The sequence below is a fragment of the Phyllobates terribilis genome, unplaced genomic scaffold (genome assembly GCF_046119375.1).
Source record: "Phyllobates terribilis strain yellow unplaced genomic scaffold, ASM4611937v1 Scaffold_12__6_contigs__length_324123572, whole genome shotgun sequence".
NCBI classification, from domain to species: Eukaryota; Metazoa; Chordata; class Amphibia; order Anura; family Dendrobatidae; genus Phyllobates; species Phyllobates terribilis.
The window spans coordinates 89,531,681-89,558,108 of record NW_027362772.1 but is presented as its reverse complement, the minus strand read 5'-3'; the positions used below and the strand labels follow the sequence as shown (position 1 = coordinate 89,558,108).

Genomic DNA, 26,428 nt, shown 5'->3' with positions numbered 1-26,428 from the left:
CCTGGTCAGTGACGGTCAATGGAGCAGATCTGTATCCTTCCAGCCAGTGTTCCCTTAGGCTGGCATCCTGTAGAAGCCGAATCTGTGTCCCTCTGGATGGAGCCATGCTACCAAACTACTGTCCTGAAGAGTCTCTCTGATTCTCCCTGCAGCACAATAGAAATCCCTGTTTATATTTACGTCTGTGGCTCAGGTCATCATTCACGGGTCAGGGGGGGGTGGGTGCAGGGCTCATGTCTCATTGTTTGAGCATTTAACCAATTAGCATAGTTTGTATCTCCCTGCTTGTAAATGAATAAACTAGCTGGCCTAGTACAATATGTAATTAGCATATTAACAAACATCATTATTCCTCAACCCTGAGTCGCTGTCCCCCATACAATAAGTTGCAATATAAACTCAAATGTTAACATTCAGGTTTATACAAATACTGGTCTGTCCTTCTTGACCCACCAAAGAAACACAAATTAAAAGAGTCAACACAAACACAATAGTGTATTTCTCCTGGCTTAACAAATATAGACGTCTGGGTAATTAAGATTAGAAGCTGTGTCGTCACACGGGCCCCCTCGTCAGAAGCGGGTGACACGAGGCTCGTCACAGACACGGGCCCCCTCGTCAGAAGCGGGTGGCACGGGGCTCGTCACAGACACGGGCCCCCTCGTCAGAAGCGGGTGGCACGGGGCTCGTCACAGACACGGGCCCCCTCGTCAGAAGCGGGTGGCACGGGGCTCGTCACAGACACGGGCCCCCTCGTCAGAAGCGGGTGACACGAGGCTCGTCACAGACACTGGCCCCCACGTCAGGAGCGGGTGGCACGGGGCTCGTCACAGACACGGGCCCCCTCGTCAGAAGCGGGTGACACGAGGCTCGTCACAGACACTGGCCCCCACGTCAGGAGCGGGTGGCACGGGGCTCGTCACAGACACGGGCCCCCTCGTCAGAAGCGGGTGACACGGGGCTCGTCACAGACACGGGCCCCCTCGTCAGGAGCGGGTGACACGCGGCTCGTCACAGACACTGGCCCCCACGTCAGGAGCCGGTGACACGGGGCTCGTCACAGACACGGGCCCCCTCGTCAGAAGCGGGTGACACGAGGCTCGTCACAGACACGGGCCCCCTCGTCAGAAGCGGGTGACACGGGGCTCGTCACAGACACGGGCCCCCTCGTCAGAAGCGGGTGGCACGGGGCTCGTCACAGACACGGGCCCCCTCGTCAGAAGCGGGTGGCACGGGGCTCGTCACAGACACGGGCCCCCTCGTCAGAAGCGGGTGACACGCGGCTCGTCACAGACACGGGCCCCCTCGTCAGGAGCGGGTGACACGCGGCTCGTCACAGACACTGGCCCCCACGGCAGGAGCCGGTGACACGGGGCTCCTCAGACACGAGCCCTCATCAGGAGCGGAGGATAAGAGGTTACTCAAACACTTGCCCCACCAGTGCCGCTGATTGGTGCTCCTGACAACATATGACTGCGGGGGGGGGGGAATTGCTTTCCATGGCCGCAATCTTTGCGGTCCGGGTGGATTATGGCCGGCGATGCAGGAGGCAGTAATGCCACTGCTCAGAGCGAACCACAAGCTCAGGAGAAAAAGGGCCAAACACAAAGAAAAAAGGTTAAAATCGCCTCCTCTACCCAACACAGAAATAAAGAAATCCGAGGGAAGCAGAAAAAACGCCCCGCAGCCCGGACCGGAGGCCCCCCGGCACAGAAGACGCCCCGCAGCCCGGAGGCCCCCCGGCACAGAAGACGCCCCGCAGCCCGGAGGCCCCCCGGCACAGAAGACGCCCCGCAGCCCGGAGGCCCCCCGGCACAGAAGACGCCCCGCAGCCCGGAGGCCCCCCGGCACAGAAGACGCCCCGCAGCCCGGAGGCCCCCCGGCACAGAAGACGCCCCGCAGCCCGGACCGGAGGCCCCCCGGCACAGAAGACGCCCCGCAGCCCGGACCGGAGGCCCCCCGGCACAGAAGACGCCCCGCAGCCCGGACCGGAGGCCCCCCGGCACAGAAGACGCCCCGCAGCCCGGACCGGAGGCCCCCCGGCACAGAAGACGCCCCGCAGCCCGGACCGGAGGCCCCCCGGCACAGAAGACGCCCCGCAGCCCGGACCGGAGGCCCCCCGGCACAGAAGACGCCCCGCAGCCCGGACCGGAGGCCCCCCGGCACAGAAGACGCCCCGCAGCCCGGACCGGAGGCTCCCCGGCACAGAAGACGCCCCGCAGCCCGGACCGGAGGCCCCCCGGCACAGAAGACGCCCCGCAGCCCAGACCGGAGGCCCCCCGGCACAGAAGACGCCCCGCAGCCCAGACCGGAGGCCCCCCGGCACAGAAGACGCCCCGCAGCCCAGACCGGAGGCCCCCCGGCACAGAAGACGCCCCGCAGCCCAGACCGGAGGCCCCCCGGCACAGACTGCGCCGCCATGAGGACAGAGGGACATGAAGGGTTAACACATACAGGTCTCTAGTGCACACCATGCTGGGGGTTGTAGTGCACATCAGGTTGGCCATGACAGCAGCTTTGCTTTCCTTCTCCTTATTACGCCTACATTCACCCGCTCGGGATAATGGCTGGCTGAGACTTGTGGTTCCCCTAGGACCTGGCGCAGCCTCACCCCTGCTTCTGTCACCCCAGAGTTCCCGCTCTTTTCTAAATACATCACGTGACTCACGTTCCGCGCACTGATTGGTTTACAGCAAACCTGTTCCCTTGCACATGCGCATAATTACCCGAGACTAAAACCCAGAAACTGACGTCCTCTGCCCGCAACAAAGATGACGGCGGCGAGAGAAGGGCGTCAGTCACGTGATGGCGAACTGACAGGAGGTGGCGCGGTGTGATTGGGCGGCTGCGGGCACTTCCGGTGACGTGGAGAGGCCTCTCAGGACCGGGAATGATGGCTGCTCCCCTGTGCTCCTCGCTGCTGCTCCTGGCCGCTGTGCTGCTGCTGAGCCCCGGGGCTTCTGCCGGACCCCGCACCCTGGTCCTGCTGGAGAACATCAACCTGCGGGAGACGCACTCGTTGTTCTTCCGCAGTCTGAACGGTGAGAGCCGGCGCCATTGTATTGTGTGCAGCTCGCACAGCTGAGGGGTCGTGTCAGTGGGCGACTGTGACGGCCCCTCAGCTGTGCGATTGGAGGGATGGACGGTGACCGCGCAGAGGCCGGAGGTCTGACATTACTGCCCCCTGTCCTCAGACGCCAGGGCTCTTCTGTGCTGCTCGTTACCCAGGTAACCAGCCGCCTCTGCAGTGCCAGCAGTGGCCGAGGAGCGCTGGGCTCCCCTGTGCTGCTCGTTACCCAGGTAACCAGCCGGCTCTGCAGTGCCAGCAGTGGCCGAGGAGCGCTGGGCTCTTCTGTGCTGCTCGTTACCCAGGTAACCAGCCGCCTCTGCAGTGTCAGTAGTGGCCGAGGAGCGCTGGGCTCTTCTGTGCTGCTCGTTACCCAGGTAACCAGCCGCCTCTGCAGTGCCAGCAGTGGCCAAGGAGCGTTGGGCTCTTCTGTGCTGCTCATTACCCAGGTAACCGGCCGCCTCTGCAGTGTCAGCCGTGGCCGAGGAGCGCTGGGCTCCCCTGTGCTGCTCGTTACCCAGGTAACCGGCCGCCTCTGCAGTGTCAGCCGTGGCCGAGGAGCGCTGGGCTCTTCTGTACTGCTCGTTACCCAGGTAACCGGCCGCTTCTGCAGTGTCAGCAGTGGCCGAGGAGCGCTGGGATCTTCTGTACTGCTCGTTACCCAGGTAACCAGCCGCCTCTGCAGTGTCAGCAGTGGCCGAGGAGCGCTGGGATCTTCTGTACTGCTCGTTACCCAGGTAACCAGCCGCCTCTGCAGTGTCAGCAGTGGCCGAGGAGCACTGGGCTCTTCTGTACTGCTCGTTCCCCAGGTAACTGGCCGCCTCTGCACTGTCAGCAGTGGCCGAGGAGCGCTGGGCTCTCCTGTACTGCTCGTTACCCAGGTAACCGGCCGCCTCTGCAGTGTCAGCACTGGGCGAGGAGCGCTGGGCTCTCCTGTACTGCTCGTTACCCAGGTAACCAGCCGCCTCTGCAGTGTCAGCAGGGGCCGAAGAGCGCAGGGCTCTCCTGTACTGCTCGTTACCCAGGTAACTGGCTGCCTCTGCACTGTCAGCAGTGGCCGAGGAGCGCTGGGCTCTCCTGTACTGCTCGTTACCCAGGTAACCAGCCGCCTCTGCAGTGTCAGCACTGGGCGAGGAGCGCTGGGCTCTCCTGTACTGCTCGTTACCCAGGTAACCAGCCGCCTCTGCAGTGTCAGCACTGGGCGAGGAGCGCTGGGCTCTCCTGTACTGCTCGTTACCCAGGTAACCAGCCGCCTCTGCAGTGTCAGCACTGGGCGAGGAGCGCTGGGCTCTCCTGTACTGCTCGTTACCCAGGTAACCAGCCGCCTCTGCAGTGTCAGCAGGGGCCGAAGAGCGCAGGGCTCTCCTGTACTGCTCGTTACCCAGTTAACCAGCTGCCTCTGCAGTGTCAGCAGTGGCTGGGGAGTGCAGAGCTCTCCTGTACTGTACTGCTGGTTACCCAGGTAACCAGTCGCTTCTGCAGTGTCAGCAGTGGCCGAGGAGCGCGGGGCTCTCCTGTACTGTACTGCTGGTTACCCAGGTAACTGGCCGCCTCTGCAGTGGCCGGGGAGTGCAGAGCTCGGCCAGAGGCCCTTGTCTGAGCAGTCAGGATGGCGGCCCCAAGGGAAAGCTCCATGATCTGCCAGGAGGGAGGCGGCTTGGGTCTCGGCTCACCCGGCGTCTGTGGTCTCTGCCGGTGATGTCTCCAGTAATGACTGTATATCCGGAGGCCGCGCCTGCAGACAAGTGGCGTCCACCAAACTCTGTTCCATTTCTTCCACCATATTCAGTGTAGAGACCTTGATGAACCTCTTGTGAGACTTGCCGGACACGAGAGAGACCCCATCACACATGGCTCCGCTTTACTGATCATCTCACCTCTGTGCTTTATCCTGCAGCAGCTCTTCTCTCACTGAAGTGCAGAGTTTCAGCTGCTCCTTGTATTTCTGCTCTGCTTGCAGAGAGACTCTGAAGGCCGGCGCTCCATACCCAGTCCATGAAAGTAGGACACAGGCAGGGCCCCTCCAGGGTGTCTTGACAGGGGGCCAGGGCCCCTCCAGGGTGTCTTGACAGGGGGCCAGGGCCCCTCCAGGGTGTCTTGACAGGGGGCCAGGGCCCCTCCAGGGTGTCTTGACAGGGGGCCAGGGCCCCTCCAGGGTGTCTTGACAGGGGGCCAGGGCCCCTCCAGGGTGTCTTGACAGGGGGCCAGGGCCCCTCCAGGGTGTCTTGACAGGGGGCCAGGGCCCCTCCAGGGTGTCTTGACAGGGGGCCAGGGCCCCTCCAGGGTGTCTTGACAGGGGGCCAGGGCCCCATCCTGCCTCCCAGTACAGAAATGACAACGCTGCACAACCCATATAATACAGGGGGTATAAGAGCTACTGCAGGGTAGAGCATGGGGGGTGAGAGCATAATAAACACAACCCCCTGAACTATGTTTACATCATCCGACATGAATGGTGGTGGGGTATATAGAAAGTGGGGGTCTCCATCTCCAGCCAGCCATGTCCACATCATCAGACATGGGGGGGATTATGTAGGAGGTGGGGGTCTCGCCTCTCCAGCCAGCCGTGTCCACATCATCAGACATGGGGAGGGGGGATTATGCAGAAGGTGGGGGTCTTGTCTCTCCAGACTCCGCGTTCCGCCTATCGCTCCTTCTACCATTGTCCTCTTGGTTACAGATCGCGGTTTCGACCTTTCCTTTAAGACGGCGGACGACCCCAGCCTGTCCCTGATAAAGTACGGAGAGTTCCTGTACGACAACCTCATCATCTTCTCTCCGTCGGTGGAAGGTTTGTGAAGGGCCATCCTGGGCGATTAGCCGCTCACTGCTGCCTCCTACAGGTTCCCCGGTGCTCTGTCCTGCGCCGATTGTAATGTCTTCTGTTTCTTCTTCCTGCAGATTTTGGGGGGAACATCAATGTGGAGACGATCAGCTCCTTCATAGACGGCGGTGGCAGCGTGCTGGTGGCGGCTGGCTCTGACATAGGTAAGATGTCGCCCGGTCCCAGCATTCGGGGACAGCGGCTTATTTCGTACTGTCTAAGGAGATACAAGTCCGTCCAGTGCAACTTATCGTCCTGACGAAGGAAAACAACCCCCATCAGAGGGGGACGCTCCTCCCCTGGCCGCCACTCTCCGTGCGCTCATATCTTGTGTTTTTGCTGTCAGGAGATCCGCTCCGTGAGTTGGGAAGTGAATGTGGTATTGAGTTTGATGAAGAGAAAACGGCCGTCATTGACCACCACAACTATGACGTGTCAGACCCCGGCCAGGTGGGTGCCCGGGGTGGGGCTGGCCTGGCGTCTGCCGATTCTCTGTGCCCCCTTCCTCACCACACGGTGTCTGTCTATCATCCTGCAGCACACACTGATCGTAGCTGACCCCGACAACCTGCTGAAGGCCCCAACTATTGTGGGGAAAACTGCCCTGAACCCCATCCTGTTCCGAGGCGTGGGGTAAGTGCCCGTTGTCCGCGGTGTCATGTGACTGCGCCGGGATCTGCATGTAACGATTGTCCTGGTATCCTGTACAGAATGGTGGCCGATCCGGACAACCCTCTGGTGCTGGACATCCTCACCGGCTCCTCCACATCCTACTCCTTCTTCCCTGATAAACCCATCACCCAGGTGAGTCAGATAGGGGTGATCGTCCTTTCATCACCCCTGGCGTCGGTGTACGCAGCTCCTCTGCGCAGGGTCATGTCTGATTTCCTGCTTTCTGTTGCACAGTATCCTCATGCAGTTGGGAAGAACACCCTCCTGATCGCGGGGCTGCAGGCCAGGAATAACGCCCGCGTGGTCTTCAGTGGCTCGCTGGATTTCTTCAGTGACGCTTTCTTTAATTCTGCCGTGCAGAAAGCAGCTCCCGGCTCCACCAGGTGCGACCCGCCGTCATGCACGCCCGTGTTATAGCGGGTGGCTGACACCAGAGCCTTCCGCTCTCTGGTTATTTTCATGAGTCTATTCTGCTCTTTCCTGATTCAGATTCGCAAAGACCGGGAACCAGGAGCTGGCGCTCGCCCTGTCACAGTGGGTGTTTAAGGAGGAGGGCGTGCTGAGGGTCGGAGCCGTGTCTCACCACCGCGTCGGAGAAGCCCAACCGCCCAGCGCTTACACCATCACCGACCTCGTGGTAAGGACGATCCCTCTGCCAGCTGCTCACACCCCGCTATTGCCTGCTGTTGTCTGCCGCAGCCCAATTGATTTCCTTAGGAATTGCTATTTTCGTGGGGCGCTAGGTGACTTCTGCACCAGATCCTGATCTGTTCTTCTCTCCACAGGAGTACAGCGTCGTGATCGAGAAGCTTTCTGACGGGAAGTGGATTCCCTTTGATGGAGATGACATTCAGCTGGAATTTGTCCGCATTGATCCATTTGTCCGGACCTTCCTGAAGAAGAATGGTGAGCGCGTTGTCCTCCGCCGCCGCTGCTGTCTGTCCTCCTACGCCGCCGCCGTCTGTCTGACGCCCCGCCTATAATTCTCCTCTTATACAGGTGGGAAGTACAGCGTCCAGTTCAAGCTTCCAGACGTGTACGGCGTGTTCCAGTTCAAAGTAGATTATAACAGACTGGGATACACTCACCTGTACTCCACCACCCAGGTGAGATCTGCATGGTACTCCAGTGTGCACAGTAACTGCAGCAGAATAGTGAGTGCAGCTCTGGAGTATAATACAGGAGGTAACTCAGGATCAGTAATGTAATGTATGTACACAGTGACTGCACCAGCAGAATAGTGAGTGCAGCTCTGGAGTATAATACAGGAGGTAACTCAGGATCAGTAATGTAATGTATGTACACAGTGACTGCACCAGCAGAATAGTGAGTGCAGCTCTGGAGTATAATACAGGAGGTAACTCAGGATCAGTAATGTAATGTATGTACACAGTGACTGCACCAGCAGGAATAGTGAGTGCAGCTCTGGAGTATAATACAGGAGGTAACTCAGGATCAGTAATGTAATGCATGTACACAGTGACTGCACCAGCAGAATAGTGAGTGCAGCTCTGGAGTATAATACAGGATGTAACTCAGGATCAGTAATGTAATGTATGTACACAGTGACTGCACCAGCAGAATAGTGAGTGCAGCTCTGGAGTATAATACAGGATGTAACTCGCGATCATTAATGTAATGTATATACACAGTGACTGCACCAGCAGAATAGTGAGTGCAGCTCTGGGGTATAATACAGGATGTAACTCAGGATCAGTAATGTATGTACACAGTGACTGCACCAGCAGAATAGTGAGTGCAGCTCTGGAGTATAATACAGGATGTAACTCAGGATCAGTAATGTATGTACACAGTGACTGCACCAGCAGAATAGTGAGTGCAGCTCTGGAGTATAATACAGGATGTAACTCAGGATCAGTAATGTAATGTATGTACACAGTGACTGCACCAGCAGAATAGTGAGTGCAGCTCTGGAGTATAATACAGGAGGTAACTCAGGATCAGTAATGTAATGTATGTACACAGTGACTGCACCAGCAGAATAGTGAGTGCAGCTCTGGAGTATAATACAGGAGGTAACTCAGGATTAGTAATGTAATGTATGTACACAGTGACTGCACCAGCAGAATAGTGAGTGCAGCTCTGGGGTATAATACAGGATGTAACTCAGGATCAGTAATGTAATGTATGTACACAGTGACTGCACCAGCAGAATAGTGAGCGCAGCTCTGGAGTATAATACAGGATGTAACTCAGGATCAGTAATGTAATGTATATACACAGTGACTGCACCAGCAGAATAGTGAGTGCAGCTCAGGAGTATAATACAGGATGTAACTCAGGATCAGTAATGTAATGTATGTACACAGTGACTGCACCAGCAGAATAGTGAGTGCAGCTCTGGAGTATAATACAGGAGGTAACTCAGGATCAGTAATGTAATGTACGTACACAGTGACTGCACCAGCAGAATAGTGAGTGCAGCTCTGGAGTATAATACAGGAGGTAACTCAGGATCAGTAATGTAATGTATGTACACAGTGACTGCACCAGCAGAATAGTGAGTGCAGCTCTGGAGTAGAATACTATCTCTCCCCTGACTGTGCTCTGCTCCGCAGGTGTCTGTCCGGCCGCTCCAGCACACCCAGTATGAGCGATTTATCCCCTCCGCCTTTCCATATTACGGCAGCGCTTTCTCCATGATGTTCGGCCTCTTCATCTTCAGCGTTGTTTTCTTGCACATGAAGGAGAAAGAAAAAGCAGACTGAAATAAACGGACTGGATGCTCCAGGACACAGCTGCAGTCATGATCCGGGGTCCAGCAGGGGGTGGGGGATTATGGTTGTAAATGTTTTGGTTATTTTTATTTCTGGTGATTTTGTTCACTTGATTCCTTTCTGTGTTTGTCGCTGGGGAGCAGCGGTGGTCTCCCCTCGGGTGGTCACATACGGCGGCGGCCGCCCCTCAGGAGGGTCACATGATGACTGTGGGGTGGTTTTGGACACTTAACGGTTTTGTTTTGCTTTCTTGGAACAATAAACGTGTCCTGCCCCTCCGCTCCGTGTCCTCGTACACCGGCCTGTGCAGTAGCTGACGGCCTCCTCTCCCCTCAGGTGACCACCCTCTGCCCCTTCTCTCCCAGTGCGCTGTCCTCAGTGTTGTTACTCCCATGATGCTCTGCGCCGTGTGGCACTACAGCGCCCCCAATCATGAGAGCAGCGTCCTGGAGTCAAGAAATGGCCGCAGCCGCAGAGGATCCTGGGAGGTGCGAGCGCCGTGCGGCGGGCGGAAGTTGTGTGAGTCACGTGATGATCAGGTGATTCTCCTCGCCGGGCACTACGCCTGCGCCGTGAGTGGCGCCGAGGCCCCGCCCCCCGGTGTTGGTGCTCGGTGTGGGCGATCGCAGCGAAGCCGCCATGTTGATCACCGTGTACTGCGTCCGCCGCGACCTGTCGGAGATCACCTTCTCCCTGGACGTGGACCAGGACTTCGAGCTGGAGAACTTCCGCGCCCTGTGTGAGCTGGAGAGCGGCATCCCGGCCGCGGAGTGCCTGGTGAGAGGAAGAGCCGGCACCGAGCGGAGGAACCCGGTGTACGGACCGGAGGGTGCGGGGAGCCCTGTGTACGGACCGGAGGGTGCGGGGCCCCCTGTGTACGGACCGGAGGGTGCGGGGCCCCCTGTGTACGGACCGGAGGGTGCGGGGCGCCCTGTGTACGGACCGGAGGGTGCGGGGCGCCCTGTGTACGGACCGGAGGGTGCGGGGACCCCCTGTGTACGGACCGGAGGGTGCGGGGACCCCCTGTGTACGGACCGGAGGGTGCGGGGACCCCCTGTGTACGGACCGGAGGGTGCGGGGACCCCCTGTGTACGGACCGGAGGGTGCGGGGAGCCCTGTGTACGGACCGGAGGGTGCGGGGACCCCCTGTGTACGGACCGGAGGGTGCGGGGAGCCCTGTGTACGGACCGGAGGGTGCGGGGCGCCCTGTGTACGGACCGGAGGGTGCGGGGACCCCCTGTGTACGGACCGGAGGGTGCGGGGACCCCCTGTGTACGGACCGGAGGGTGCGGGGACCCCCTGTGCACGGACCGGAGGGTGCGGGGCCCCCTGTGTACGGACCGGAGGGTGCGGGGAGCCCTGTGTACGGACCGGAGGGTGCGGGGACCCCCTGTGCACGGACCGGAGGGTGCGGGGCCCCCTGTGTACGGACCGGAGGGTGCGGGGCGCCCTGTGTACGGACCGGAGGGTGCGGGGCGCCCTGTGTACGGACCGGAGGGTGCGGGGCCCCCTGTGTACGGACCGGAGGGTGCGGGGCGCCCTGTGTACGGACCGGAGGGTGCGGGGCGCCCTGTGTACGGACCGGAGGGTGCGGGGCCCCCTGTGTACGGACCGGAGGGTGCGGGGCGCCCTGTGTACGGACCGGAGGGTGCGGGGCGCCCTGTGTACGGACCGGAGGGTGCGGGGCGCCCTGTGTACGGACCGGAGGGTGCGGGGCGCCCTGTGTACGGACCGGAGGGTGCGGGGCGCCCTGTGTACGGACCGGAGGGTGCGGGGCCCCCCTGTGCACGGACCGGAGGGTGCGGGGCCCCCCTGTGCACGGACCGGAGGGTGCGGGGCCCCCCTGTGCACGGACCGGAGGGTGCGGGGACCCCCTGTGCACGGACCGGAGGGTGCGAGGCCCCCTGTGTATGGACCGGAAGGTGCGGGTCCCCCTGTGTACTGTGCGGGCCGGAGGGTGCGGGGACCCCTGTGTACTGTGCGGGGACCCCTGTGTACGGACCGGAGGGTGCGGGGATCCCTGTGTACGGACCGGGCCGGAGGGTGCGGGGCCCCCTGTGTACGGACCGGGCCGGAGGGTGCGGGGACCCCTGTGTACTGTGCGGGCCGGAGGGTGCGGGGACCCCTGTGTACGGCGCGGACCGGAGGGTGCGGGGCCCCCTGTGTACGGCGCGGGCCGGAGGGTGCGGGGATCCCTGTGTACGGACCGGAGGGTGCGGGGATCCCTGTGTACGGACCGGAGGGTGCGGGGATCCCTGTGTAAGGCGTGGGCCGGAGGGTGCGGGGTCCCCCTGTGTACAGACCGGAGGGTGCGGGGTCCCCCTGTGTACAGACCGGAGGGTGCGGGGCCCCCTGTGTACAGACCGGAGGGTGCGGGGCCCCCTGTATACTGCGCGGGCCGGAGGGTGCGGGGTCCCCCTGTGTACGGCGTGGGCCGGAGGGTGCGGGGTCCTCCTGTGTACAGCGGCGCGGGCCGGAGGGTGCGGGAGCCCCCTGTGTACGGGGCGCGGGCCGGAGGCGGCGGGGGCCCCCTGTGTACGGCGCGGGGCTCCCTGTGTACGGCGCGGGCCGGAGGGTGCGGGGCCCCCTGTGTATGGCATGGACCGGAGGGTGGGGGGCCCCGTGTGCGTCGCGGGCCGGAGGTTGCGGTGGCCCCCTGTGTACGGCGCGGGCCGGAGGGTGCGGGGGCCCCCTGTGTACAGACCGGAGGGTGCGGGGTCCCCCTGTGTACGGCGGCATGGGCCGGAGGGTGCGGGGTCCCCCTGTGTACGGCGCGGGCTGGAGGGTGCGGGGACCGCTGTGTACGGCGCGGGCCGGAGGGTGCGGGGACCGCTGTGTACGGACCGGGCCGGAGGGTGCGGGGACCCCTGTGTACGGTGCGGGCCGGAGGGTGCGGGGACCCCTGTGTACGGTGCGGGCCGGAGGGTGCGGGGACCCCTGTGTACGGCGCGGGCCGGAGGGTGGGGGGACCCCTGTGTACGGACCGGAGGGTGCGGGGCCCCCTGTGTACGGCACGGGCCGGAGGGTGGGGGGACCCCTGTGTACGGACCGGAGGGTGCGGGGATCCCTGTGTACGGACCGGAGGGTGCGGGGATCCCTGTGTAAGGCGTGGGCCGGAGGGTGCGGGGTCCCCCTGTGTACAGACCGGAGGGTGCGGGGCCCCCTGTATACTGCGCGGGCCGGAGGGTAGGGGGACCCCTGTGTACGGACCGGAGGGTGCGGGGATCCCTGTGTACGGACCGGAGGGTGCGGGGATCCCTGTGTAAGGCGTGGGCCGGAGGGTGCGGGGTCCCCCTGTGTACGGCGTGGGCCGGAGGGTGCGGGGTCCCCCTGTGTACAGCGGCGCGGGCCGGAGGGTGCGGGAGCCCCCTGTGTACGGGGCGGGGGCCCCCTGTGTACGGCGCGGGGCTCCCTGTGTACGGCGCGGGCCGGAGGGTGCGGGGCCCCCTGTGTATGGCATGGACCGGAGGGTGGGGGGCCCCGTGTGCGGCGCGGGCCGGAGGTTGCGGGGGCCCCCTGTGTACAGACCGGAGGGTGCGGGGTCCCCCTGTGTACGGCGGCGTGGGCCGGAGGGTGCGGGGTCCCCCTGTGTACGGACCGGAGGGTGCGGGGCCCCCTGTGTACGGCGCGGGCCGGAGGGTGCGGGGGCCCCCTGTGTACGGTGCGGGCCGGAGGGTGCGGCGACCCCTGTGTACGGCGCGGGCCGGAGGGTGCGGGGACCCCTGTGTACGGACTGGAGGGTGCGGGGATCCCTGTGTACGGACCGGAGGGTGCGGGGCCCCCTGTGTACGGCGCGGGCCGGAGGGTGCGGGGGCCCCCTGTGTACGGGCTGGAGGGTGCGGGGACCCCTGTGTACTGTGCGGGCCGAAGGGTGCGGGGACCCCTGTGTACTGTGCGGCGACCCCTGTGTACGGCGCGGGCCGGAGGGTGCGGGGACCCCTGTGTACGGACCGGAGGGTGCGGGGACCCCTGTGTACGGTGCGGGCCGGAGGGTGCGGGGACCCCTGTGTACGGCGCGGGCCGGAGGGTGGGGGGACCCCTGTGTACGGACCGGAGGGTGCGGGGCCCCCTGTGTACGGCACGGGCCGGAGGGTGGGGGGACCCCTGTGTACGGACCGGAGGGTGCGGGGATCCCTGTGTACGGACCGGAGGGTGCGGGGATCCCTGTGTAAGGCGTGGGCCGGAGGGTGCGGGGTTCCCCTGTGTACGGCGGCGCGGGCCGGAGGGTGCGGGACCGCCTGTGTACGACGCGGGCCGGAGGGTGTGGTGATCCCTGGGGCCTGGTGTCTTCCTCCAGAGCAGCGCTCCTGGGGTCACGTGTCAGGACGATCACATCACATTTGTTTAGGTGCTCGTGATTGGTGCAGTGGGCGGAGCTTTGTCTAGAGCAGTGGGCGGAGCTTTGTCTAGAGCAGTGATCGCCCTGTAGATTTAATGACTTGGGGGACGTGCTGTAAAGTCCCCAGAGGCTCCGCCCCCTGCAGGGTGAGACCTGGGTGTGATCACCCTGGGGCGTGCAGGGACAGTTGACTGCAGCCTGCATTTCCTGCCTGACTGGTAGAGCAGTAAGAGGCGTCGCAGCACCTGGGGCCTCCACGCCGTCACCAGACAGCAGTGCATGCTGGGAGCTCAGGGCGCAGTCAGTTCTCACCCATCGGAGCTCTTCTGCTTTGCTTGGTGGCGGCCATGTTTGTTGTCGCTCTGGCCGCCCCCCGGTTGTCCCCTCGCTGCGGGGGAGGGGAGGGTTCAGCCTTGGTGACCCCGTTGTGCTCCGCTTCTTGCAGATCATCTACGCAGAGCAGCCGCTGACCGACAACCAGCGATCTCTCTCCTCCTACGGCTTAAAGGATGGCGACGTGGTGGTCCTGCGCCAGAAAGACGCTGCCGAGTCACGGTCCACTGCCCCCCGTCCTGCTGCAGCCTTCCCCGGTGAGACACGGCCACCATGAGTGCAGCATATAGTCCTCCAGTCACACCCAGAGCTGCAGATAATCACTGCCCAGCATTGCAGATCTGTGACCGCAGCTCTGAAGGTGACTGGAGCACAGATTCCTCCATGCCCAGAGTGTCATGGCCGCTGATTGGCAGCCACTGGCCTTACAAGGGCCACTCTTCCGTCAGTCGATTACTCTCTGTTATCAGCTCTTCGTGCTGCTGTGTATGGGGGATGTCGCCCTCTGGAGGTCGCCCCGCTGACTCTTGTTCCTCTCCACAGGTTTGCCCCGGATAGATTTCAGTAGCATTGCCGTTCCTGGGACCTCCAGGCCACCGGCTGCGTCCCCCCAGCACCGGCCGCCGGCTCCAGACTCCACGTCCTTCCCTCAGGGGCTGGATAACCCGGCTCTGCTGCGGGAGATGCTGCTGGCCAATCCCCACGAGCTCTCACTTCTGAAGGAGCGCAACCCTCCCCTGGCGGAGGCGCTGCTGAGCCAGGACCTGGGTACGTAGTGCTGCCCCCTCCTGGCGGAGCCGGCAGCGGACCCCTCATGCCTGACTTTTTTTTATCCTTACAGAGAAGTTCACCAAGGTCCTGGTGGAGCAGCAGCAGGAGCGGGCGCGGCGGGAGCAGGAGCGGATCCGACTCTTCTCCGCGGACCCTTTTGACCTTGACGCTCAGGCTAAGATAGAGGAAGACATCAGGTGCGGCCCCTGGGGGTCCGTGCGCTCTGGTATTGTCTCGCTGTTGTCAGGCACAGAACTCGCAGCATATGACCGCGGTGATCACTGACCACAAGCTGCCCGGACACTACTACTACTCCCAGCATGCACTGACGGCTGCAGACTAGGAGTAATGGTTGTGCACTCTCCGGCTTATCCTATGTCCTGCAGTGTTCTCTAGTCACACCCAAATCTGCTGTGTGGCCATTGTACGCAGACTGTGAGTGATTGTGGCTCCTCTTCCCTCAGGCAGCAGAACATCGAGGAGAACATGACCATCGCCATGGAGGAGGCCCCGGAGAGCTTCGGCCAGGTGGTGATGCTCTACATCAACTGCAAAGTGAACGGCTACCCGGTGAAGGCCTTCGTGGACTCAGGTGCGGCCGTTCGGCTCTCGGGGGGGCTTGTAGGGCTCACACTGCGGGGGCTCAATCTTCTGTGCTCTCCTCACAGGAGCTCAGATGACCATAATGAGCCAGGCGTGTGCCGAGCGCTGCCATATCATGAGGCTGGTGGACAGGAGGTGGGCCGGCATCGCCAAGGGGGTCGGCACGCAGAAGATCATCGGCAGAGTGCACCTCGGTGAGTCCTTCTATCACCGGCCGTCTCCACTCATTCCCCACCAATTATAAATGGACCCTGACAGCTGATAGATGCTGCGCCAGCGCCGGCAGTGTGAACTGCGCCCTGACATTCCACCACAGACAATTTACTGACCAGTCCAAGATGCCGGTCCCTGGCGGCCGCTCGCCCCACTACCCTGACTGACGAGTATATTGCCATAGTTGTGTGTCATCTCTGGGCCTCGTCTTCGGGGGGGCTCGGACGGCCCCGTATTCGGGGGGCGCGGTGATCTGTGCTGTGATCAGTGTCTTGTGTGTTGCAGCTCAGGTGCAGATCGAGGGGGATTTCCTGCCCTGCTCCTTCTCGATCCTGGAGGAGCAGCCCATGGACATGCTGCTTGGCCTGGACATGTTAAAGCGACATCAGGTATTTACATCCCGAGGAGGGTGAATCCCAACACCGCAAGGAGACAATCCAAAAGATTCATCATCCTCTGTAGTAGCCGCTCTGCAGCACCCGGCAGCGGCCACTACACGTGCAGATCCTCTCCATAAACCTGTTGCATTCTGCCACCCTAAGATGAGACTTGGGTGCCGGCTGTCGGACCCCCAACAATCTCCTACTGACAGGTTATCAGCATCCAAGTAGCAGACAACACCTTTTATACTCCACAGAGTAGTTCTGGGCACTTTTCTCATTACTGCCCCCTATATTGGAGGAGCCCTGCTTAGCTGTTAGGGAGCTCTCCGTCCACGCGCTTGCTGACTGTTTCCGGCAATAAGGCACTAGTAGTGTGGACGGTGCTGAGGTTTTGTGTCCCGGCTGGAAGTTTCCTGATCACCCGGTCTCCCCACAGTGCTCCATAGACCTGGAGAAGAACGTCTTAATCATTGGCACCACGGGCACGCGCACCAGCTTCCTGCCTGAGGGTGAGCTCCCGGAGTGTGCCCGACTGGCATATGGCCCAGGGACGGAGGACATTCGCCCCGAGGACATTGCAGACCGGGAGCTAGCGGAAGTATTGCAGAAGTCTGCCGAGGAAGCAGGTACGCCGCCTGGCCGGGTTCTCTGCATGTGTCCTGCATGGCATGCCGCGCGGAGCGGTCGCGTGTCCTGCCTGCGTCCTCCGTGGCACTGACCACATCCCGGCCGCTCTCCGTAGACACATGACTCCTATTTCACTTGGTCATTGGGGGTATAGAAATAAATAATGAAATATTGACTGTAAAGCCTGCAGTGTAAAGAATGGTGGCCTAGATGTAAAATTCAACACAGGTTATAGGTGTGACAGTCAATCAGAATGAAACCTCCATTCTTTACACTGCAGGTTGTATCCCAAGATCCAGCAATGTCTACTGACTTCATGAGTGATTGACTCTCTATAAATGAGCCTTCTGGCTTCCTGTACTCCCCCCGCAGCAGGGTGGCTCCAGTTTGGTGGGCTTCCTGGGGTTTGTGACTAACTGCACGCGGCTCGTTGTGTTCTCCTAATATCGTTTGCTGTTTTGTCTCCTAATCCTCACAGACCAGCAGAACCCGTGATGCATGTGTGTGTAATCTGCCGCCGGAGGGGCCGCACCGCAGGTAATCCCACCGCAGCAGTGACGGGGTTACACGTCTTACCATACAAGGAGGAGACCTGACCCCATACACTCAGGATCCCCCCCTGATAATCTGATTCTCAGTGATGTCACCTCTGATCTCTGGTGATGGATAGGCGGCATTCTCAGTGATGTCACCGCTGATCTCTGGTGATGGATAGGCGGCATTCTCAGTGATGTCACCTCTGATCTCTGGTGATGGATAGGAGGCATTCTCAGTGATGTCACCTCTGATCTCTGGTGATGGATAGGAGGCATTCTCAGTGATGTCACCGCTGATCTCTAGTGATGGATAGGAGGCATTCTCAGTGATGTCACCGCTGATCTCTGGTGATGGATAGGAGGCATTCTCAGTGATGTCACCGCTGATCTCTGGTGATGGATAGGCGGCATTCTCAGTGATGTCACCGCTGATCTCTGGTGATGGATAGGCGGCATTCTCAGTGATGTCACCGCTGATCTCTAGTGATGGATAGGAGGCATTCTCAGTGATGTCACCTCTGATCTCTGGTGATGGATAGGGGGCATTCTCAGTGATGTCACCGCTGATCTCTAGTGATGGATAGGGGGCATTCTCAGTGATGTCACCGCTGATCTCTAGTGATGGATAGGAGGCATTCTCAGTGATGTCACCGCTGATCTCTGGTGATGGATAGGAGGCATTCTCAGTGATGTCACCGCTGATCTCTAGTGATGGATAGGGGGCATTCTCAGTGATGTCACCGCTGATCTCTAGTGATGGATAGGAGGCATTCTCAGTGATGTCACCGCTGATCTCTGGTGATGGATAGGAGGCATTCTCAGTGATGTCACCTCTGATCTCTAGTGATGGATAGGAGGCATTCTCAGTGATGTCACCTCTGGTGATGGATAGGTGGCATTCTCAGTGATGTCACCTCTGATCTCTGGTGATGGATAGGAGGCATTCTCAGTGATGTCACCTCTGATCTCTGGTGATGGATAGGAGGCATTCTCAGTGATGTCACCGCTGATCTCTGGTGATGGATAGGAGGCATTCTCAGTGATGTCACCTCTGATCTCTGGTGATGGATAGGAGGCATTCTCAGTGATGTCACCGCTGATCTCTAGTGATGGATAGGAGGCATTCTCAGTGATGTCACCTCTGATCTCTGGTGATGGATAGGAGGCATTCTCAGTGATGTCACCGCTGATCTCTGGTGATGGATAGGCGGCATTCTCAGTGATGTCACCTCTGATCTCTGGTGATGGATAGGCGGCATTCTCAGTGATGTCACCTCTGATCTCTGGTGATGGATAGGCGGCATTCTCAGTGATGTCACCGCTGATCTCTGGTGATGGATAGGAGGCATTCTCAGTGATGTCACCTCTGATCTCTGGTGATGGATAGGAGGCATTCTCAGTGATGTCACCGCTGATCTCTGGTGATGGATAGGAGGCATTCTCAGTGATATCACCGCTGATCTCTAGTGATGGATAGGAGGCATTCTCAGTGATGTCACCGCTGATCTCTGGTGATGGATAGGAGGCATTCTCAGTGATGTCACCGCTGATCTCTGGTGATGGATAGGCGGCATTCTCAGTGATGTCACCGCTGATCTCTAGTGATGGATAGGAGGCATTCTCAGTGATGTCACCTCTGATCTCTAGTGATGGATAGGTGGCATTCTCAGTGATGTCACCGCTGATCTCTGGTGATGGATAGGAGGCATTCTCAGTGATGTCACCGCTGATCTCTAGTGATGGATAGGAGGCATTCTCAGTGATGTCACCGCTGATCTCTGGTGATGGATAGGCGGCATTCTCAGTGATGTCACCGCTGATCTCTAGTGATGGATAGGAGGCATTCTCAGTGATGTCACCTCTGATCTCTGGTGATGGATAGGAGGCATTCTCAGTGATGTCACCGCTGATCTCTGGTGATGGATAGGCGGCATTCTCAGTGATGTCACCTCTGATCTCTGGTGATGGATAGGCGGCATTCTCAGTGATGTCACCTCTGATCTCTGGTGATGGATAGGCGGCATTCTCAGTGATGTCACCGCTGATCTCTGGTGATGGATAGGAGGCATTCTCAGTGATGTCACCTCTGATCTCTGGTGATGGATAGGAGGCATTCTCAGTGATGTCACCGCTGATCTCTGGTGATGGATAGGAGGCATTCTCAGTGATATCACCGCTGATCTCTAGTGATGGATAGGAGGCATTCTCAGTGATGTCACCGCTGATCTCTGGTGATGGATAGGAGGCATTCTCAGTGATGTCACCGCTGATCTCTGGTGATGGATAGGCGGCATTCTCAGTGATGTCACCGCTGATCTCTAGTGATGGATAGGAGGCATTCTCAGTGATGTCACCTCTGATCTCTAGTGATGGATAGGTGGCATTCTCAGTGATGTCACCGCTGATCTCTGGTGATGGATAGGAGGCATTCTCAGTGATGTCACCGCTGATCTCTAGTGATGGATAGGAGGCATTCTCAGTGATGTCACCGCTGATCTCTGGTGATGGATAGGCGGCATTCTCAGTGATGTCACCGCTGATCTCTAGTGATGGATAGGAGGCATTCTCAGTGATGTCACCTCTGATCTCTGGTGATGGATAGGAGGCATTCTCAGTGATGTCACCTCTGATCTCTAGTGATGGATAGGTGGCATTCTCAGTGATGTCACCGCTGATCTCTAGTGATGGATAGGTGGCATTCTCAGTGATGTCACCGCTGATCTCTAGTGATGGATAGGAGGTATTCTCAGTGATGTCACCTCTGATCTCTAGTGATGGATAGGAGGCATTCTCAGTGATGTCACCTCTGATCTCTAGTGATGGATAGGAGGTATTCTCAGTGATGTCACCTCTGATCTCTAGTGATGGATAGGAGGCATTCTCAGTGATGTCACCGCTGATCTCTAGTGATGGATAGGAGGTATTCTCAGTGATGTCACCGCTGATCTCTAGTGATGGATAGGCGGCATTCTCAGTGATGTCACCTCTGATCTCTGGTGATGGATAGGAGGCATTCTCAGTGATATCACTGCTGATCTCTGGTGATGGATAGGAGGCATTCTCAGTGATGTCACCGCTGATCTCTGGTGATGGATAGGCGGCATTCTCAGTGATGTCACCGCTGATCTCTGGTGATGGATAGGAGGCATTCTCAGTGATGTCACTGCTGATCTCTGGTGATGGATAGGAGGCATTCTCAGTGATGTCACTGCTGATCTCTGGTGATGGATAGGAGGCATTCTCAGTGATGTCACCGCTGATCTCTGGTGATGGATAGGCGGCATTCTCAGTGATGTCACCGCTGATCTCTAGTGATGGATAGGAGGCATTCTCAGTGATGTCACCGCTGATCTCTGGTGATGGATAGGCGGCATTCTCAGTGATGTCACCGCTGATCTCTGGTGATGGATAGGAGGCATTCTCAGTGATGTCACCGCTGATCTCTGGTGATGGATAGGCGGCATTCTCAGTGATGTCACCGCTGATCTCTGGTGATGGATAGGAGGCATTCTCAGTGATGTCACCGCTGATCTCTAGTGATGGATAGGAGGCATTCTCAGTGATGTCACTGCTGATCTCTAGTGATGGATAGGCGGCATTCTCAGTGATGTCACCGCTGATCTCTAGTGATGGATAGGAGGCATTCTCAGTGATGTCACCGCTGATCTCTGGTGATGGATAGGCGGCATTCTCAGTGATGTCACCTCTGATCTCTGGTGATGGATAGGAGGCATTCTCAGTGATGTCACCTCTGATCTCTGGTGATGGATAGGAGGCATTCTCAGTGATGTCACCGCTGATCTCTAGTGATGGATAGGAGGCATTCTCAGTGATGTCACCTCTGATCTCTGGTGATGGATAGGAGGCATTCTCAGTGATGTCACCTCTGATCTCTGGTGATGGATAGGAGGCATTCTCAGTGATGTCACCGCTGATCTCTAGTGATGGATAGGAGGCATTCTCAGTGATGTCACCTCTGATCTCTGGTGATGGATAGGAGGCATTCTCAGTGATGTCACCTCTGATCTCTGGTGATGGATAGGAGGCATTCTCAGTGATGTCACCGCTGATCTCTAGTGATGGATAGGAGGCATTCTCAGTGATGTCACTGCTGATCTCTAGTGATGGATAGGCGGCATTCTCAGTGATGTCACCGCTGATCTCTAGTGATGGATAGGAGGCATTCTCAGTGATGTCACCTCTGATCTCTGGTGATGGATAGGAGGCATTCTCAGTGATGTCACCTCTGGTGATGGATAGGAGGCATTCTCAGTGATGTCACCACTGATCTCTAGTGATGGATAGGAGGCATTCTCAGTGATGTCACCTCTGATCTCTGGTGATGGATAGGCGGCATTCTCAGTGATGTCACCTCTGATCTCTGGTGATGGATAGGAGGCATTCTCAGTGATGTCACCTCTGATCTCTGGTGATGGATAGGAGGCATTCTCAGTGATGTCACCGCTGATCTCTAGTGATGGATAGGAGGCATTCTCAGTGATGTCACCTCTGATCTCTAGTGATGGATAGACGGCATTCTCAGTGATGTCACCGCTGATCTCTAGTGATGGATAGGAGGCATTCTCAGTGATGTCACCGCTGATCTCTAGTGATGGATAGGAGGCATTCTCAGTGATGTCACCGCTGATCTCTAGTGATGGATAGGCGGCATTCTCAGTGATGTCACCGCTGATCTCTAGTGATGGATAGGCGGCATTCTCAGTGATGTCACCTCTGATCTCTGGTGATGGATAGGCAGCATTCTCAGTGATGTCACCGCTGATCTCTAGTGATGGATAGGAGGCATTCTCAGTGATGTCACCGCTGATCTCTAGTGATGGATAGGAGGTATTCTCAGTGATGTCACCGCTGATCTCTGGTGATGGATAGGCGGCATTCTCAGTGATGTCACCGCTGATCTCTGGTGATGGATAGGAGGCATTCTCAGTGATGTCACCGCTGATCTCTGGTGATGGATAGGAGGCATTCTCAGTGATGTCACCGCTGATCTCTAGTGATGGATAGGAGGCATTCTCAGTGATGTCACCGCTGATCTCTGGTGATGGATAGGTGGCATTCTCAGTGATGTCACCGCTGATCTCTAGTGATGGATAGGAGGCATTCTCAGTGATGTCACCGCTGATCTCTGGTGATGGATAGGAGGCATTCTCAGTGATGTCACCGCTGATCTCTGGTGATGGATAGGCGGCATTCTCAGTGATGTCACCGCTGATCTCTAGTGATGGATAGGCGGCATTCTCAGTGATGTCACCTCTGATCTCTAGTGATGGATAGGAGGTATTCTCAGTGATGTCACCGCTGATCTCTGGTGATGGATAGGCGGCATTCTCAGTGATGTCACCGCTGATCTCTGGTGATGGATAGGAGGCATTCTCAGTGATGTCACCGCTGATCTCTGGTGATGGATAGGCGGCATTCTCAGTGATGTCACCTCTGATCTCTAGTGATGGATAGGAGGCATTCTCAGTGATGTCACCGCTGATCTCTGGTGATGGATAGGCGGCATTCTCAGTGATGTCACCTCTGATCTCTAGTGATGGATAGGAGGCATTCTCAGTGATGTCACCGCTGATCTCTAGTGATGGATAGGAGGCATTCTCAGTGATGTCACCGCTGATCTCTAGTGATGGATAGGCGGCATTCTCAGTGATGTCACCGCTGATCTCTAGTGATGGATAGGCAGCATTCTCAGTGATGTCACCGCTGATCTCTAGTGATGGATAGGCGGCATTCTCAGTGATGTCACCGCTGATCTCTGGTGATGGATAGGTGGCATTCTCAGTGATGTCACCGCTGATCTCTGGTGATGGATAGGAGGCATTCTCAGTGATGTCACCTCTGATCTCTGGTGATGGATAGGAGGCATTCTCAGTGATGTCACCTCTGGTGATGGATAGGAGGCATTCTCAGTGATGTCACCGCTGATCTCTAGTGATGGATAGGAGGCATTCTCAGTGATGTCACCTCTGATCTCTGGTGATGGATAGGAGGCATTCTCAGTGATGTCACCTCTGGTGATGGATAGGAGGCATTCTCAGTGATGTCACCACTGATCTCTAGTGATGGATAGGAGGCATTCTCAGTGATGTCACCTCTGATCTCTGGTGATGGATAGGCGGCATTCTCAGTGATGTCACCGCTGATCTCTGGTGATGGATAGGAGGCATTCTCAGTGATGTCACCTCTGATCTCTGGTGATGGATAGGAGGCATTCTCAGTGATGTCACCGCTGATCTCTAGTGATGGATAGACGGCATTCTCAGTGATGTCACCGCTGATCTCTAGTGATGGATAGGAGGCATTCTCAGTGATGTCACCGCTGATCTCTAGTGATGGATAGGCGGCATTCTCAGTGATGTCACCGCTGATCTCTGGTGATGGATAGGAGGCATTCTCAGTGATGTCACCTCTGATCTCTGGTGATGGATAGGCAGCATTCTCAGTGATGTCACCGCTGATCTCTAGTGATGGATAGGAGGCATTCTCAGTGATGTCACTGCTGATCTCTGGTGATGGATAGGAGGCATTCTCAGTGATGTCACCGCTGATCTCTAGTGATGGATAGGAGGTATTCTCAGTGATGTCACCGCTGATCTCTGGTGATGGATAGGCGGCATTCTCAGTGATGTCACCGCTGATCTCTGGTGATGGATAGGAGGCATTCTCAGTGATGTCACCGCTGATCTCTGGTGATGGATAGGAGGCATTCTCAGTGATGTCACCGCTGATCTCTAGTGATGGATAGGAGGCATTCTCAGTGATGTCACCGCTGATCTCTGGTGATGGATAGGAGGCATTCTCAGTGATGTCACCGCTGATCTCTGGTGATGGATAGGCGGCATTCTCAGTGATGTCACCGCTGATCTCTGGTGATGGATAGGCGGCATTCTCAGTGATGTCACCTCTGATCTCTGGTGATGGATAGGCAGCATTCTCAGTGATGTCACCTCTGATCTCTGGTGATGGATAGGTGGCATTCTCAGTGATGTCACCGCTGATCTCTGGTGATGGATAGGAGGCATTCTCAGTGATGTCACCTCTGATCTCTGGTGATGGATAGGCGGCATTCTCAGTGATGTCACCACTGATCTCTGGTGATGGATAGGTGGCATTCTCAGTGATGTCACCTCTGATCTCTGGTGATGGATAGGTGGCATTCTCAGTGATGTCACCTCTGATCTCTGGTGATGGATAGGAGGCATTCTCAGTGATGTCACCGCTGATCTCTAGTGATGGATAGGAGGCATTCTCAGTGATGTCACCTCTGATCTCTAGTGATGGATAGGAGGCATTCTCAGTGATGTCACCGCTGATCTCTAGTGATGGATAGGCGGCATTCTCAGTGATGTCACCTCTGATCTCTAGTGATGGATAGGAGGCATTCTCAGTGATGTCACCGCTGATCTCTAGTGATGGATAGGCGGCATTCTCAGTGATGTCACCGCTGATCTCTAGTGATGGATAGGCGGCATTCTCAGTGATGTCACCACTGATCTCTAGTGATGGATAGGAGGCATTCTCAGTGATGTCACCGCTGATCTCTGGTGATGGATAGGAGGCATTCTCAGTGATGTCACCTCTGATCTCTGGTGATGGATAGGCGGCATTCTCAGTGATGTCACTGCTGATCTCTAGTGATGGATAGGCGGCATTCTCAGTGATGTCACCTCTGATCTCTGGTGATGGATAGGCGGCATTCTCAGTGATGTCACCTCTGATCTCTGGTGATGGATAGGAGGCATTCTCAGTGATGTCACCTCTGGTGATGGATAGGTGGCATTCTCAGTGATGTCACCTCTGATCTCTGGTGATGGATAGGAGGCATTCTCAGTGATGTCACCTCTGGTAATGGATAGGTGGCATTCTCAGTGATGTCACCGCTGATCTCTGGTGATGGATAGGCGGCATTCTCAGTGATGTCACCGCTGATCTCTAGTGATGGATAGGCGGCATTCTCAGTGATGTCACCTCTGATCTCTGGTGATGGATAGGAGGCATTCTCAGTGATGTCACCTCTGGTGATGGATAGGAGGCATTCTCAGTGATGTCACCTCTGGTGATGGATAGGTGGCATTCTCAGTGATGTCACCTCTGATCTCTGGTGATGGATAGGCGGCATTCTCAGTGATGTCACCTCTGATCTCTGGTGATGGATAGGCGGCATTCTCAGTGATGTCACCGCTGATCTCTAGTGATGGATAGGAGGCATTCTCAGTGATGTCACCGCTGATCTCTAGTGATGGATAGGAGGCATTCTCAGTGATGTCACCTCTGATCTCTGGTGATGGATAGGAGGCATTCTCAGTGATGTCACCTCTGATCTCTGGTGATGGACAGGCGGCATTCTCAGTGATGTCACCTCTGATCCCTGGTGATGGATAGGCGGCATTCTCAGTGATGTCACCTCTGATCTCTGGTGATGGATAGGAGGCATTCTCAGTGATGTCACCGCTGATCTCTGGTGATGGATAGGAGGCATTCTCAGTGATGTCACCGCTGATCTCTAGTGATGGATAGGCGGCATTCTCAGTGATGTCACCGCTGATCTCTAGTGATGGATAGACGGCATTCTCAGTGATGTCACCTCTGATCTCTGGTGATGGATAGGAGGCATTCTCAGTGATGTCACCTCTGATCTCTGGTGATGGATAGGAGGCATTCTCAGTGATGTCACCGCTGATCTCTGGTGATGGATAGGCGGCATTCTCAGTGATGTCACCGCTGATCTCTGGTGATGGATAGGAGGCATTCTCAGTGATGTCACCGCTGATCTCTAGTGATGGATAGGAGGCATTCTCAGTGATGTCACTGCTGATCTCTAGTGATGGATAGGAGGCATTCTCAGTGATGTCACCGCTGATCTCTAGTGATGGATAGGCGGCATTCTCAGTGATGTCACCTCTGATCTCTAGTGATGGATAGGAGGCATTCTCAGTGATGTCACCTCTGATCTCTGGTGATGGATAGGAGGCATTCTCAGTGATGTCACCGCTGATCTCTGGTGATGGATAGGAGGCATTCTCAGTGATGTCACTGCTGATCTCTAGTGATGGATAGGAGGCATTCTCAGTGATGTCACCGCTGATCTCTAGTGATGGATAGGAGGCATTCTCAGTGATGTCACCTCTGATCTCTAGTGATGGATAGGAGGCATTCTCAGTGATGTCACCTCTGATCTCTGGTGATGGATAGGCGGCATTCTCAGTGATGTCACCACTGATCTCTGGTGATGGATAGGAGGCATTCTCAGTGATGTCACTGCTGATCTCTAGTGATGGATAGGAGGCATTCTCAGTGATGT

The 26,428-nt window shown here is 57.6% G+C and overlaps 2 protein-coding genes across 3 annotated transcripts in view; both read left to right on the top strand.

Annotated features, from left to right (window-relative positions):
• Nucleotides 1-2,832: 2,832 nt before the first annotated feature.
• DDOST (dolichyl-diphosphooligosaccharide--protein glycosyltransferase non-catalytic subunit) lies at nt 2,833-9,580 on the top strand. The gene is made up of 11 exons (XM_073656090.1): nt 2,833-3,041; nt 5,748-5,858; nt 5,969-6,055; nt 6,238-6,341; nt 6,430-6,524; nt 6,602-6,695; nt 6,798-6,946; nt 7,053-7,200; nt 7,349-7,469; nt 7,563-7,669; nt 9,143-9,580. Exons 1-11 carry the CDS (start codon nt 2,891-2,893, stop codon nt 9,290-9,292), a joined length of 1,317 nt encoding a protein of 438 aa, XP_073512191.1. The 5' UTR covers nt 2,833-2,890; the 3' UTR covers nt 9,293-9,580.
• Nucleotides 9,581-9,847: 267 nt separating this feature from the next.
• LOC141172172 (protein DDI1 homolog 2) overlaps nt 9,848-26,428 on the top strand; it is a 29,968-nt gene continuing 13,387 nt past the window's right edge. The window contains exons 1-9 of one of the 2 annotated variants that reach the window (XM_073656089.1): nt 9,850-10,078; nt 14,086-14,230; nt 14,517-14,741; nt 14,815-14,941; nt 15,209-15,336; nt 15,413-15,541; nt 15,846-15,949; nt 16,380-16,569; nt 17,049-17,107. In XM_073656089.1, the coding sequence (XP_073512190.1) occupies nt 9,941-10,078; nt 14,086-14,230; nt 14,517-14,741; nt 14,815-14,941; nt 15,209-15,336; nt 15,413-15,541; nt 15,846-15,949; nt 16,380-16,569; nt 17,049-17,065 (1,203 nt within the window). In that variant the 5' untranslated portion in view covers nt 9,850-9,940 and the 3' untranslated portion in view covers nt 17,066-17,107. Of the gene's footprint in view, nt 10,079-14,085; nt 14,231-14,516; nt 14,742-14,814; nt 14,942-15,208; nt 15,337-15,412; nt 15,542-15,845; nt 15,950-16,379; nt 16,570-17,048; nt 17,108-26,428 lie in introns of both variants that reach the window. The other variant, XM_073656088.1, reaches the window with a different exon arrangement.